Source organism: Hyperolius riggenbachi, chromosome 12 (assembly GCF_040937935.1).
Source record: "Hyperolius riggenbachi isolate aHypRig1 chromosome 12, aHypRig1.pri, whole genome shotgun sequence".
Classification (NCBI taxonomy): domain Eukaryota; kingdom Metazoa; phylum Chordata; class Amphibia; order Anura; family Hyperoliidae; genus Hyperolius; species Hyperolius riggenbachi.
This window is the reverse complement of record NC_090657.1, coordinates 203,694,867-203,710,040: the sequence shown is the minus strand read 5'-3', so window position 1 is coordinate 203,710,040 and position 15,174 is coordinate 203,694,867. Positions and strand designations below refer to the sequence as shown.

At 44.4% G+C, this 15,174-nt stretch overlaps 1 protein-coding gene across 1 annotated transcript; it reads left to right on the top strand.

Annotated features, from left to right (window-relative positions):
* Window positions 1-1,644: 1,644 nt before the first annotated feature.
* LOC137541030 (UDP-glucuronosyltransferase 2A2-like) lies at window positions 1,645-3,225 on the top strand. The gene has a single exon (XM_068262176.1). The coding sequence runs from the start codon at window positions 1,645-1,647 to the stop codon at window positions 3,223-3,225; it is 1,581 nt and encodes a 526-aa protein (XP_068118277.1).
* Window positions 3,226-15,174: the final 11,949 nt, after the last annotated feature.

Below are 15,174 nucleotides of genomic sequence, written 5' to 3'. Positions count from 1 at the left end.
CAATATCCGTGTAACAGCAAACACTTTCAGCTGCTTACCTGTGTAGAGACCATGGGCTTTCTCTGTCTCTCCAGTGGTGAACTAACAAGTTCACTATAGAAGTGCAGTCACTGACTGGCTTTAATGCCTGGTTTCATAACCACTGACATGACCTGTATCTGCATGATTACATGCATATCAATACACAACAATCGTGATAGCAATAATAATTGCACTTCTGCCAGATGATTTTATGCTACTTATTTTATTACCTGAATAAGCAGGTGCATCCAATACATTATCACAGGTCCAATGTTCTTAGTTTGACTATATTTAGAGATACATTTTTGAGTTGTTGGTTCATTTATTTTTGTGGACACATAATAAGTGTAGTGTAGCCAGTTTACTAAGGTACATTTCAGGGAGGTAACCAAAGGGGAGCAGTCCCGCGACCCCAGGGGGGCCCAGAGCTGCAAGCCTGCAGCTGCTGCCCGATTACTGAGGGAGTTGCCTGTCCTCTGTGACTTGCTTGTGCATGGCTGCAATGCTACAGTATCTTTCAGACTACACAGAAATGTGGACACACAAGCACACCATCCATACTGTACCTGCACTAATTGTTGAGATCTGTGCTTCCTGTGCAAGCTGTTGTGTGATTATTTCATGCAATTCCCTGCATCTTGAGCACTGTGCATTTTGATCTAGTTTAGACACTGTGCTCACTTGCTCAAGCATTGAAAAGAAAAAATGACTTCTAATTATTAATTGATGTAAGATACAGTTCCATAATTTACTTTATGTTCTTGAGTATGACATGTTCTGATACATGTAACTTTTTGAGATAGGAAACCACTTTTCTCGGTCCTTTTGGAGTTTACTGTAAAGGGATTCTGCTGTATATTTGCCTTTGCTTAAAGTGAAACTTAAGTCAAATAAAAAAAAAATTAGATTTACTCACCTGGGGCTTCCCTCAGCCCCCTGCAATAGGAAGGCCGCTATAGCAGTATAGGGGGTGCTATTGTGGCTGGGAACGCGAAGAATCACTCACGTTCCCAGCCTGTCGGCAGCTGACAGCGAAACCGGAAGTGGCCGCCGGCGGGTCCAGGAGGATCGGAGCGACTCTACGTGGGCACCGATCAGCTGCAGGGGGCTGAGGGAAGCCCCAGGTGAGTAAAACTCATTTTTTTTTTTATTTGACTTAAGTGCCACTTTAAAAGTGGTCTATGGACCATAGAACTTTTCAGATCACTGATCTAAAATCAAAGTCATTGGATTCAGCTTACAAACTGTGTCTTTGTGTAAACGCCCTCCACCTGTTGAGAGCAAAGAAATATTTTCTCGAAGGCATGCATTCTATTCTAAACACTCCTTCTAGTTCTATTCAAAACACACCTTCTCTCTTTTTTTATTGTTCGGAGAGCTGACCTGCAAACAAACGTTAGTAATGCAATAGGTGCATAGAAAGCGTGGACAAGCCCTGGGTGGTTTTTATAAACGTACTTTGAATGTATATGAAGAACTGGGGGGAAGGGCCACTGTGTGTCAGTTACACATACAGAACCAATAGTCATACACATTGCATTCTTCCTGTATACTATGTAGCAGGAAGAGCTGGATCACTTGAAGCACGCGTCTTAGGCTGCCCGTTCTTTCACAATGACAAGCATGGCTTTACGTCTGTGTCTCCTGGTATGTCTGCCATTTATCACTGGTGTTCAGGCCGGCAAGATACTTGTGGTCCCAGTCGATGGAAGCCATTGGCTAAATCTCAAGATCTTCATGATTGAACTGGCACAGAAAGGGCATGAGCTGATAGTCACTAGACCCTCAGTAAGCTGGTACATAGATGAGACATCTGAACACTTCAAGGTCTTGGACATTCCCATGGCGGGGAAGCAACAGTTCAGTCGTGAACAATATGAAGATCATGTACAGAAGTGGATTTTTCAACGATCTTTTGCTAAACACTCTTCCCCATTCACTACAGCTTGGGAATCCATCAAAACCCTCAACACTGGAATTCGGCTGATTACAGTTGTCCTGGAAGCAATGTTTGAAAACGCAAAGGTTATGGACTACCTAAAGAATGCTAACTTTGACTTGGTTTTGGCTGATCCTTACAATGTGGGTGGGATCATGTTAGCCTATCACCTGAAGCTTCCCGTGGTATTCTTTGGTCGGTGGATGCCTTCTGATGATGTACACTTTGTTATTGCTCCATCACCACTGTCCTACGTGCCTGTGGTAACGTCCAGATTGACAGACCGAATGGTATTTTCAGAGAGGGTTAAAAATGTCCTAGTACACCTATACAGATCAGCTCTCTACTTCTTGATATACCCAACTTATGACAAATTAGCTCAACGTTATCTTAATACTGATGTCAGTGTGTATGAGATGTACAAGCATGCTGACATGTATCTGATGAAGGTAGATTTTGTGTTGGAGTTCCCTAGGCCAACTTTGCCCAATGCTGTGTACATTGGAGGTTTCCAATGCAAGCCCTCTAAACCCCTGCCTCAGGACATGCAACAATTCATGGACAGTTCTGTGGAAGGTGTTGTAGTTTTTTCCTTGGGTACCCTGGTTAAAAGCCTTCCTCTCCACATCGCCCGAGAGGTTGCTGCTGGTTTAGCCCAGCTCAAGGAGCGAGTCATCTGGCGGTATTCCGGAGAACCTTTAGACACTTTGGGAAACAACACGGTGACCGTAAATTGGCTTCCTCAGAATGACCTCCTCAGTCACGGCAACACCAAAGTTTTTTTTGCACATGGAGGTGAGAATGGCATCTATGAGGCTATTTACCATGGTGTCCCCATAGTCGGATTCCCACTGTTTGGAGACCAGTTTGAAAACCTTTTGCGCTTGAAGATGAGGGGAGCAGCTGTTGTTCTGGAGAACACACAAGTTTTAACAGCTAAAGATGTTTTTGATGCTGTGCGTCTAGTGATTGATAACCCTTCCTACCGCCAGGCCATGATGCGTCTTTCGAAATTGTACAAAGACACACCAGTGCCACCAATGAACTTAGCCGTGTTCTGGACTGAGTTTGTTATGCGCCATAAAGGTGCGGGGCACCTGAAAGCTGCAGGTAATGACCTTGTGTGGTACCAATACTATCTGCTCGACGTAATGTGTGGTTTCCTTATTGCATGCATCATTTTCTTGTACACAACCTGCAAATTCTTTCGGGCTGTGCTAAAAATCTGCTGTGGCAGGAAGAAAGAGAAGCAGAAACGATCATGAGAAGACTGTCATACTCTGGTGGACTTCCTCCATTTGAACCAGACTCTGTCATACTCTGGTGGACTTCCTCCATTTGAACCAGACTCTGTCATACTCTGGTGGACGTCCTCCATTTGAACCAGAATGCATAAAATGAGATCATCTCTAAAATGATTAAATCCGTCCTCTCAGATACTTCAGCATTTTGTACATTTTTTTCCTCGTTATTGTCCTTTAGTGTTGACTAAGATGCTTTATGTTATAACACTTAAACATTGCAAAGACAAATGATCCAATAGGATAATATTTTTATTAAAGGAGGACCACTATAGCAAAAAAGTAAGATGTTAAAGTCTGACAGAACTGGCAGGATTTGGACTAATCTATCTCCTCATGGGGGATTCTCAGGGGTTCTTTGTTTTCAAAAGCATTTCCTGAACAGCAGTTGCTCACTCTAACTCGCTCACGTGTCTGTCCACGGTGGCCTTATTTTGAGGCGTTTTTTTCGTTCTGATTCCCAGCGCTTGGGTGGGTTTTTTTTGGGGGGGGTTAGCGATTTCCAACGCGTTTTTCCCGAGCGTTTTGGTAATTCACTCCCTGACGCAAGTCAGGAAGTGAACTCTTTGATCCGTAAAAGAATAAATACAATGTATTTACTTTTAAAAACGCAATTGCTCCACAAAGCGGTTTCGTGAGCGTTTTGCGTTTTTCCTATACCTCCCATTATAGCAAAAACGCCCTAAAATGGCTCAAGCCCCGCTTTTGAAAACTGACAGCGCACGGAACGCTTTAGTCTGAACTACACCATAGCACAACATGGTGTAACCGCTTTCTCTGCGTTTTTGAAAAACCGCCCACGCTTAAATTTTTCTAAAAATGCCTCTAATGTGAACAAAGCCTAAAAGATTGTTTCAGTAACCTCGTTGCTACCTTACAGCCACCACCACAGACATGTATATATAATCTTTTTGCTCATAAATAGCTGTCCAGATCAGCATAAGGTTGATGAGTGGTTGGAGTGAGTGCATGCTGTTCTCAAGTGTGACATTTCCCATAGCTTTGTACTTTTCCTTGCAGTACAAAGTACACAGAGCTGGCAGACATCAGAACAACATTCTGTCACATGGTCATGGACGGTGTGAGCGGGGGGTCTAGGGAGAGATGGCCCTCTCCTACCATTTCTGCCTGTTTGTAATGGCTATCACATCACCAGAGGTCAGGGCCAGGCCGAGGCAAGACAGGCTCCAGCCTCAGGGTGCAGTGTAGGAGGGGCGCACAACTTACTCCGCTATCATTCCCCTATTGTGTTTGAAGCTGAGAGAAATAAAAAAAGGGGATACATGGCAGTGACTGCAAGCCAGATAACTAGAGATGAAGGTGTTGGGGGCCCTGAGGCGCCTCTTAGTCTAATAGCAATCAGTGTGTGACGGCTGGGGTGGGAGGGATGGAGGGGCCCACTTTAGTGTCTCAGCCTTGGGTGCTGGAGGACCTTGTCCTTGCTCTGCAAGAGGTAGATCATTCCATAGAGCTATTACAGTGTAGATATCAGAAGTGAGGCCTGGGCAGCTATCCAATAGCTGAGCTTTCCTGGGGAGGTGGGAACTGATGCTTCACAATTAGAACAAGTTGAGAAGTTTTCTGCTGGCTACTGCCTCAGGAGATTCAGTAGCCCTTTCCACACTATACTGGTACCTGCTTGTGGGTCTGTGACACAAAACAGACAGCACTGCCACATGTAACACACTCTTCATTTATGTTTAAGACTTCGGGAATTAACCTAGTGATTAATTTCTTCTGATTATTTATTACATTTCAAATCGGTTTGTGTATCATAGTCATAGGTGATAATACATTTTAATAAAAGCACTGTTACACCTGTAAAGACATCTGAGGTAAAAATCAACTGATGAAAAAAACAATTGTACCTTTCCTCCTCATCCTAAAAATTACTTCTTTTTTAAGATATACCACAGTTATATTCTATATTTCAATCCTAGTTTGTAAATTTTTTACTGTTTCATTGTCTCTGTTCAATGACCCCTTCATTGAAGTATGCCAGAGCTCAAATCTATAAATTGTTGACCCTTTTTTTATCTATTTCCTGCTCTTAGAAGCCATTTACTGACAGGAAAGTGTTTTATGGCTGTAATTTCTTATCAGTGAGGGTTATGCTAGAGTCCGACCCGGTCTGACCCAGTCCCGACCCAGATAGAAACTGTCACTTACATACCTGATGTTTAACTCTTTCAGGCAGAGAAAGAAAGGAAGGAACACAGCATAGTTATGTGTGCTTGACACTGTACATACACATGTCTATTTCATCATGTCACATGTCACCTCGGTTACCCTTTAAAAGGAACCCGATGTGTGGGACCTATGGAAGCTGCCATATTAATTTCCTTTTAAACAATACCAGTTGCCTGGCAGTCCTGCTGGTCTTTCTGGTCAGTAGAGATGGCTCGAACCTCCGATTTTCAGTTTGCGAACCTCAAACGCGAACCTCCGCAAAAAGTTCGGTTTGCGCAAACTTTTTGAACCGCAATAGACTTCAATGGGGAGGTGAACTTTGAAAACTAGAAACATTTATGCTGGCCACAAAAGTGATGGAAAAGCTGTTTCAAGGGGTCTAACATCTAAGTTTTTGCATGGAGGAGTTGGATACACGCGAAAAGTCCCGAGGAAAAATCTGGATTTGGCGCACAGCAGTGTTAAGGGCAGAAATCACATTACATGCTAAATTGGAGGCCTAAAGTGCTTTAAAACATCTTGCATGTGTATACATCAATCAGGTAGTGTAATTAATGTACTGCTTCACACTGACAGACCAAACTCACTGTGTAATGCACCGCCTTGCTGGACTGGTGCGCACCATGACGAGAGTGCAGGTGATGGCGGCTTTCCAGCCCATATGGTTGCCGGGCTGAGGTAGCTCAATGACAGAACAGTGACTGTCCAGCAGATCGCATTTGGTCTGCCCACAATGAAGCAACGACCTTAATATCTTTGGTGTGCCACCCCCCGAGACACTCATATAGCCGTCGGTCATTGCTTCATTGTGATACGCAAGCCTCTTCACCGCGGCAAGGTAATGATCACGAAGGGGAATTGACACTTTTTTGGGTTTTTTTGTTGCAGCTGCAGTGCAGCCAGAAAAATTAGCCATGCATGTACACGTACCAGAAAAATTATTATAGCGGCCGCTGCTAGCAGCGGCCTTACAAATTCAGGAATCCGCCTGGAGTCCTGGACCCTGTTGGTGGTGGCGGAGAAGGCAGTCAAGCGACCTGCAGGCAGAGATGCTGTGTGGGGACTGACTTAGTCTTCGGGCAGGCAGTCACATGGCGTGCAGGCAGAGATGCTGTGTGTGGGGACAGACTTAGTCTTAGGGCAGGCCTGACCGTGCTTTGCAGACCACGTGGTCAGATGGACCCTTGACCCAATGCTGTGTGCCAGAGATGATACCACTTGCCTTTCAACATCACGGTACAGTTTGGGTATCACCTTTTTTGAGAAATAATTGCGGCCTGGTATCTTCCACTGCAGTGTGTGGCTTTGCTTTTGTGTGCTGCTTTTCCTCAGGTGATCATCCCATTGCAGTTTGTGCTTTGTCATCATATGCCTTCGTAAGGAAGTTGTCCCTACGCGGGTCTTCCATGGCTCAATTTTTGGTAGCAGAGAGTACAGATGGCATTGCTCTCATCTGAGGCAGACACACAAAAAAATGTCCACACCGCTGAGCCCTGGGGTGATGGCACTTTGGTGGTGGGAGCGGCCGACTGAGTGTTAAGTGGGGTGCCAGAATCAGAGCAGGAGGAGGAAGATATGTCACGCTTCCGTGCGGAAGCTGAGGAAGATGAGGTGTTCTGTGTTAAATAGTCAACTACGTCCTGACAATCTTGGGGGTTGATGGCATGCGCCTTCTGAACAGTGTACTTTGGTCCAGGGCCGCACAAAATCATAACAGCACGACCTCGAACAGACCTGCCGGGTGGCCTGCCTCTTCCTGTTTTGCACATATTGGGGGGAAGGGAGGGAATGAAGTGAAAGGTATGTGCACTGACTTGACTAATACAATGTGCAGTCACACAGGTGCAGTGAACAGGTATGCAGTGACTGGTATCAATACAATATGCAGTCACACAGGTGCAGTGAACAGGTATGCAGTGACTGGTATCAATACAATGTGCAGCTGTCACACACACAGGTACCATGAACAGGTGCAGTGACTGGTGGTATATAACACTGCGGGCCATATGCAATTCACCTTTTCACCTGAGTTTTCTCCTAGGTGAAATTTTCAAACTTGTCAATAAAATGCCCTTTAAACAGCCAGCAAGCAAACAAATACTCAAAATAATTTTAATAATACGTTCTCACTTACTTTTTGGTACTTTTACAATTACAAAGTGCTAAAAAGTTATTATAAATCGAAGATATAAAATTTTCTCCTAGAAGTAAACTCAGGTGAAAAAGTGAATTACATATGGCCCTGCGTGCGCTCACGTAGGTAGGTGCACTGAACAGGTAGGTATGCAGTTATTGGTATTACGAATGTGGAGCTGTCACACACACCGGTACCGTGAACAGGTGCAATGACTGGTGGTATATAACAGTGCGTGCGTTCACGTAGGTAGGTAGGTAGGTGCACTGAACAGGTAGGTATGCAGTGATTGGTATTACAAATGTGCAGCTGTCACACACACAGGTACCGTGAACAGGTGCAGCGACTGACTGGTATATAACAGTGCATGCGCTCACGTAGGTAGGTAGGTGCACTGAACAGGTGGGTATGCAGTGATTGGTATTACAAATGTGCAGCTGTCACACACATAGGTAGTCCCTGAATGTGCTGGGCCTGGCAGTGGCACAGTAGGAATTACCAAGGGGCCAAGTCTAGCAGCTGCGACTGACTGACAGGGCTGTATATGCAATACAAGTGTCTGTGGGACACACAGACACAAAAAAATAGATCACAAGAACAACATTAGCTCTCAAAAGAGCTGTTGAGGATGAGGAGCGCTTTTTAGCTATCAGTTTCAGCAAGAAGAAACAACCTAACAAGCCTAACACAAGAGGCTAACAAAGCTTTCCCTATGTCAGCAGGTTCTCTCCCTTTTCTAATTACTGCAGCCACACGAGTGAGGGGAAAGGCTGATGCTGCCTGTGTTTTATAAGGTGGGGGGGGGGGGGCTCCAGGAGGGAGTGTAGCCTGATTAGCTACCCTGTGTCTGCTGACTGTGATGTATAGGGTCAAAGTTGACCCTAATGATGTAGTATAGGGGGCGGGTCGAACTCGCATATAGTTTGCGGTTTACCGCGAACCACCGAAGTTTGCGCGAATAAGTTCGCAGTCGAACCGTTCGGGCCATCTCTACTGGTCAGTAGGGTCTAAATCACACATCTGAAACAAGCATGCAGATAATCTTGTCAGATTTGTCATAGACATCTGATCTGCATGCTTGTTTAGGGTCTATAGCTTAAAGTATTAGAGACAGAGGATCAGCAGGACAGCAAGGCAATGCGCATGATTTAAAAGGGAATAAACATGTCAGCCTCTATTTCCCACTCACTTGGGTTCCCTTTAAAGGACAACTGAAGTGAGAAGAATATGGAGGCTGCCATATTTATTCCCTTTTAAACAATACTAGTTAGCTGCAGTAGTGTCGGAATGACACCAGAAACAAGCATGCATCTAATCTTGAGGGCTAAAAAGGACATACCTATATGTAACTTTATTGAATAATATTGTTTACCAGGACCTATTGGTCCATTTATATTTAGGGCATTTGAATCAATGCAGCTAATCTTGTCAGATCTGAGAATGTCAGAAACACCTGCTGCATGCTTGTTCAGGGTCTATGGCTGAAAGTATTAGAGGCAGAGGATCAGCAGGACAGCCAGGCAACTGGTCTCCATATCCCTCTTACTTCAGCTGACTTGCGTTGCAGCTCCATTTCACAGTATACTTACATACAAACCTGACCCGTTCACAAGCTTTCTTACCACAGAACAGAGCTGGACTTTGTTCTCATTGACCAGCATTCTCCCATTGTGTCACTTCTAAGTGTTACTAGATGGATAGATTTATGGCTTTATTATAGTGAGGTATTGCTAGAGACAGAGAGACTGGTGAATCATTAACTTTTATATTGCTAACATAAACTGTACAGAAGCAGACTGCAAGGTAACTGGCCAGAATAAGGTTATAGAGAGAGAGAGAGATGTAACGCTTGTCAGTTGTCTTGGGAAAGATATTGAACTCTGCTATGATCTACTGACAACTAAGCCTGCCATGTAACATTGTATTCATCATCTTCTTGTGGGAAAACCAGTTATGTTTTCAGTATCTAATAGTAAAATCCGCAGAAGCTCCTCAGAACCTTCTTGAGACCACCGCTGCTCCCCGGGCCCCTTTTCTTTGTGGCCGCACTGCACGGTTGCACTGACAGCCCGCTCCTGCGCAGTAGCATGACGCTGCCCGTGCATGGAGGGAATAGCTGTGCACGAGGGCCTCTGTGCCACTGTGCAGTGCAGCTACACTCGTACACAGACGGGAGACCTTATTGAATATGTTCAGTGTGTCCCAGCACTGGAACAGCAAGCTCGAGGGGGATGAGGGGCATACATGTAAAAAAAAAAAAAAAAAAAAAAGCACCTGGAGAATGTTAATAAAATTACCAATAACCTACTACTTAATTACGATAGTAAAACATCTGTAATCTTGCCGATACCTAACCCTTAACCCTCCCTCTGACGATACCTAACCCTTAACCCTCCCTCTGCCGATACCTAACCCTTAACCCCCCCCCCCCTCTGCCGCTACCTAACCCTTAACCCTCCCTCTGCCGATACCTAACCCTTAACCCCCCCCCCCTGCCGATACCTAACCCTTATCCCTCCCTTTGCCGATACCTAACCCTTAACCCTCCCTCTGCCGATACCTAACCCTTAACCCTCCCTCTGCCGATACCTAACCCTTAACCCTCCCTCTGCCGATACCTAATCCTTAACCCTCCCTCTGCCGATACCTAATCCTTAACCCCCGCTTTTGTATTAAGACTTCCTATTGCAGTTATATGAATTTCTTGCAACTCAAGATCTTTAATTATTGTGACCTACTCCCTTATTTGGAGGGGGGAGTGGGTATCCCTTGAGAATATTTCAACAATGTGGCTGGATAGTGTAATGGTTAAGGGCTTTGCCTCTGACACAGGAGACCTGGGTTCAAATCTCGGCTCTGCCTGTTCAGTAAGACAGCACCTATTCAGTAAGGAGTTTCTTGGGCAAGACTCCCTAACACTGCTAATGCCTACTGAGTGCGCTCTAGTGGCTGCCTCGCAAGCGCTTTGAGTCCGACAGGAGAAAGGCGCTATACAAATACTGCCATTATTATTATTGCCATTATAATTGATTAAAGAAGAAAAATGGTACCTTGCGCTACGTCTCTTAAATGCAAAACTTTACTATTAAAAAAATTAAGCATCACTTATTGCACATAGGCATTCACTATTCTTAGTCTCACAGCCGGCTGTGTAACCACACTCATTCACAGGTCATACTGTACATCTGGGATCACCACTCATACAAATAAATCGGCAAATGGCTGCAGCCAATTTATCAGCAATGAGATTGCTTGTGTGTAGTACACACAGCATACATCAGTTCCTCGTAATAATTCCTGGTAAGTTCATAACACTGTGCACAGTCACTGGAGATTGTAGTGTTGTGCCAGACTGAATTGATTATCAACCTTGCAGGAAGCGGTTAGTTGCATAAGCTTTGATGTAGAGAAACATGTTCTGCAATAAGGCAGCGGTATACAGTATATAGGTTCCTGGAGGCTCTCACCGCTTCCCATGCATTAAAAGTCACTGTGTAAATCTCACCCAGCTTTGGCTGATACGCTCACGTGGTAACGCTTTCTAACTCCTTCCCACTTCGCTGCAGCTGTGCTCAAAGCCCGTTGCCCTCCGCGTAGCAGCTCATCAGCTGGCCTTTTGCATGTAGCAGGGGGATATGGCGGATTGCAGCTGTATGGCTGCCTGTGGTCTGCACGCCGCCACAGGTATGGCCCATCCGTCACTCCCTTTTTCATCAAAGCTTATGCAAATAACCACTTCCCGCAAGGTTGCTAACCAATTTAGTATGGTGCAGCACTACAATCCCACAGTTTTATGAGCTTACCAGAAATTATTCTGAAGAACTGATGTATACTGTGTGTACTACACACAAGCAATCTCATCGCTGATAAATTGGCTGCAACCTTTTGGCGATTTAATTGTATAAGTTGGGATTCCAGATGTATGTGCTGTGAATGAGTGTGGTTATACAGCCGGCTGTGAGACTAAGGAACATCTCTGTGGCCATAAGCTGTACAGAGGCGCCAAAAGGATAAAAGTATGCTAAAAAGTTTAAAATATTCGGGTGGCGGTGGTGGACCGGTCACTCCAAAAAGGACACGAAATTGTCACTTGAGGAAAAGACAATTTTATTAAATACTCCACGGAAGCATATCCGAGAACTGCAAATGTACATATGATTGTGCAAATAATAGTGGTTATTATTATTTGCACAATCATATGTACATTTGCAGTTCTCTGACATGCTTCCGTCTCTGTCATTTGTAGTGATATTCCGTATGTTTATTGCCTGATGAAGCGGGACTGTGCCCGTGAAACGCGTTGCGAATTGTTCGTGGAGTATATAAATAAATTTGTCTTTTCCTCAAGTGACAATTTCGTGTCCTTTTTGGAGTGACCGGTCCACCACCGCCACCCGAATATTTTAAACTTTTTAGCATACTTTTATCCTTTTGGCGCCTCTGTACAGCTTATGAGCAAAATTCTCCACCCTGGTGGAAGGGTGATACACCCTCTTTTCCTTCTTCAGAGAGCGACATCTTAATACTGAGTGGGGACGGGTTTAATCTCTCCACCTGCCTATACAGTGGTTGCCTATGCGGTAACCCATGTTTGTGAGTATAATACTTACTTGTCAATATTTCTTCTGGTTCCAATACATACTACACCATACCGGGCTCTCGGTTTCTGTTTTATTATCTCTGTCGCCATGCTTGATTTTATGTTGTTGTTTTTTTTCATTGATGCCTATGTGCAATAAGTGATGCTTACATTTTTTGGTTATATAAATTTCCCCATGATTTTCGTTTTGAGACTTTCAATATATGATTTTCATATTGAGGAATCCTATTGCCATTATATGAAATTCCCTATGATTAATATTGAGACTTACACGATATGATTTTTGTATCGAGACTTCCTATTGCCGTCATTTGGTTAAAAAAAAATATTATGTTCTGAGAACCTCTAATAACATTGTGCTATAGTTGGTGCCCTTATAAATTGCCTGCCCTATGCGCCCTTTCCAAATAAAAAAAGCTTACAATCTAGCGAGTAGTAAACAGTGACAAGATAATTTACATAAGCTGATCACATGGCGTATTCATAAACATTAGCCCCTCAATTGATGCAGCATAATTATCTATCACTTATGCACTTAACATTCATATTCCATACCACCAGTATACAGTGGCTTGCAAAAGCATTCGGCCCCTTTGAAGTTTTTCACATTTTGTCACATTACTGCCACAAACCTGAAACAATTTTATTGGAATTAGATGTGAAAGACCAATACAAAGTGGTGTACACGTGAGAAGTGGAATGAAAAGCATAAGCAGTCCCATTTGCAGTTTGCCACAAGCCATGTGGGGGACACAGTAAACATGTGGAAGAAGGTGCTCTGGTCAGATGAGATCAAAATGGAACTTTTTGGCCAAAATGCAAAGCGCTATGTGTGGCAGAAAACTAACACTGCACATCCCTCTGAACACACCATCCCCACTGTCAAATATGGTGGTGGCAGCATCATGCTCTGGGGTTGCTTTTCTCCAGCAGGGACAGGGAAGCTGGTCAGAGTTGATGGGAAGATGGATGGAGGCAAATACAGGGTGCAACGAAAATTCCACGACGCCGGATGGATTGCGGAAAAATGGTTGCATCCATTCCTGCAGGCGGACCTTCCAATGCGGAAATTTGTCCGCATCCGCCGCGCAAGATCCTCCGGGCACACCGCGACAAACTCATCGGCACGCTGCTCATCAGGGCTCTGCCGTCTTGCCTCTAGGGGGTGCGCGCGCACGCCAGGCACACCTTTTATACACCTAGAAAGCGTGTCAGATGACCTGGAGGTCAGCTGACGTTTTTAGCCTGCCCTGATTGGTTGCTGCTTGGGGTGGGGACTTCTCTCCCAGGCAGTATTTAAGGAAGTGCTTTTCAGTCACACTTCGTCTGTGTTTGCGATACCCTGTGTCAGCACTCAGACCTAGTCAGTTCCCGTGTGATTATCCGGCAAGACCCCGTCTCTTGTCACACCTAGCTAGTCTTGTGTTTGATATTGCGTTATATACTGGTTCATCGCCAATGTATACGCATATTGATTTATTGTGTATGACTCTGTGCCTGTCTTGACTATTCTTCTGTTTCCTGATTCTGTACTTCACCAGCCCGTACCGTTATCGACTATTGGCTTGGTTTCTGACTACTCTCTTGTCTCACGTTTCTGTACTGTTGCCAAACCTCTATTTGTCTGACCTTTCTCCCTTCAGTGGAACGTCTCCCACTGTAGGGTCTCTATCTGAGGCTTGCCTCTCTGAGACGCCCGCCCTAGCAGACCGTTACTGCTAGAGGCCGAGACTCCTCCACTGCTTCCCTTGGAGGATCTCACACATGGGGTTCACATTCAGAGGTAACCACACCTCTGAGGAATTACCGTGTGGTGGACATTTACACAAACTTGTGAATTTACTCTGTATTGTATCTTGCTACATTTGTTTCGTGTGTCTACTACCTTTTTGATCAGCCCGCATTATTGGCAATTCTGCAGATTGCTATATAATCGGGCCAATCCTTGTATTATTAGTGATTCTGCGGATCACTAATAATCAAGGCTCTGAGTGTGACACTGATCTTTGACAGATCATTACACAGGGCAATCTTGGAAGAAAACTTCTTGGAGTCTGCAAAAGTCTTGAGACTGGGGCGGGGGTTCACCTTCCAGCAGGACAACAACCCTAATCATAAAGCCAGGGCAACAATGGAATGGTTTAAAACAAAACATATCCATGTGTTAGAATGGCCCAGTCAAAGTCCAGTTCTAAATCCAATCGAGAATCTGTGGCAAGATCTGAAAACTGCTGTTCACAAACGCTGTCCATCCAGTCTGACTGAGCTGGGGCTGTTTTGCAAAGAAGAATGGGCGAGGGTTTTAGTCTCTAGATGTGCAAAGCTGGTAGAGACATACCCTAAAAGACTGGCAGCTGTAATTGCAGCAAAAGGTGGTTCTACAAAATATTGACTCAGGGGGCTGAATAATTACGCACACCACACTTTGCAGTTATTGATTTGCAAAAAATGTTTGGAATCATGTATGATTTCCGTTCCACTTCTCACATGTACACCACATTTGTATTGGTCTTTCACGGGGAATTCCAATAAAATTGATTCATGTTTGTGGCAGTAATGTGACAAAATGTGGAAAACTTCAAGGGGGCCGAATACTTTTGCAAACCACTGTATCTAGTTGCCACAATGTGCCACAATGTTATGTTCTCAGGTGAATAAATCATAGCCGTACTTCAGAGAGAGTATGAACATTTTTTTGTTCTCCCCTCCTCCCTGCTGAGACTATAAAAGTAGGCTGAAAACTTGCTAATACTCTGCAGTATAATAAGATAAGATATGGGTGACCTTAACAACCGAAGTCAAGCACCTAAGAAGATATAAGGAACAAGAGGGAAGTGCCTAAATGCTCTATCAGGATGACTTTGCACTATAGGTTTAAGGTTGAGCTCGCATACGGTATTCTCCCTACATTCTGCACGTTGTATACTAGGAAGTACAGCCACTACTGAAGAGCTGCCATATCCACAACAAGTCTTGAAGCTACTCCAAG

Coding starts and splice junctions, on each gene's coding strand:
- LOC137541030 (XM_068262176.1), top strand. CDS start 1,645: ATGGCTTTACGTCTGTGTCTCCTGGTATGTCTGCCATTTATCACTGGT.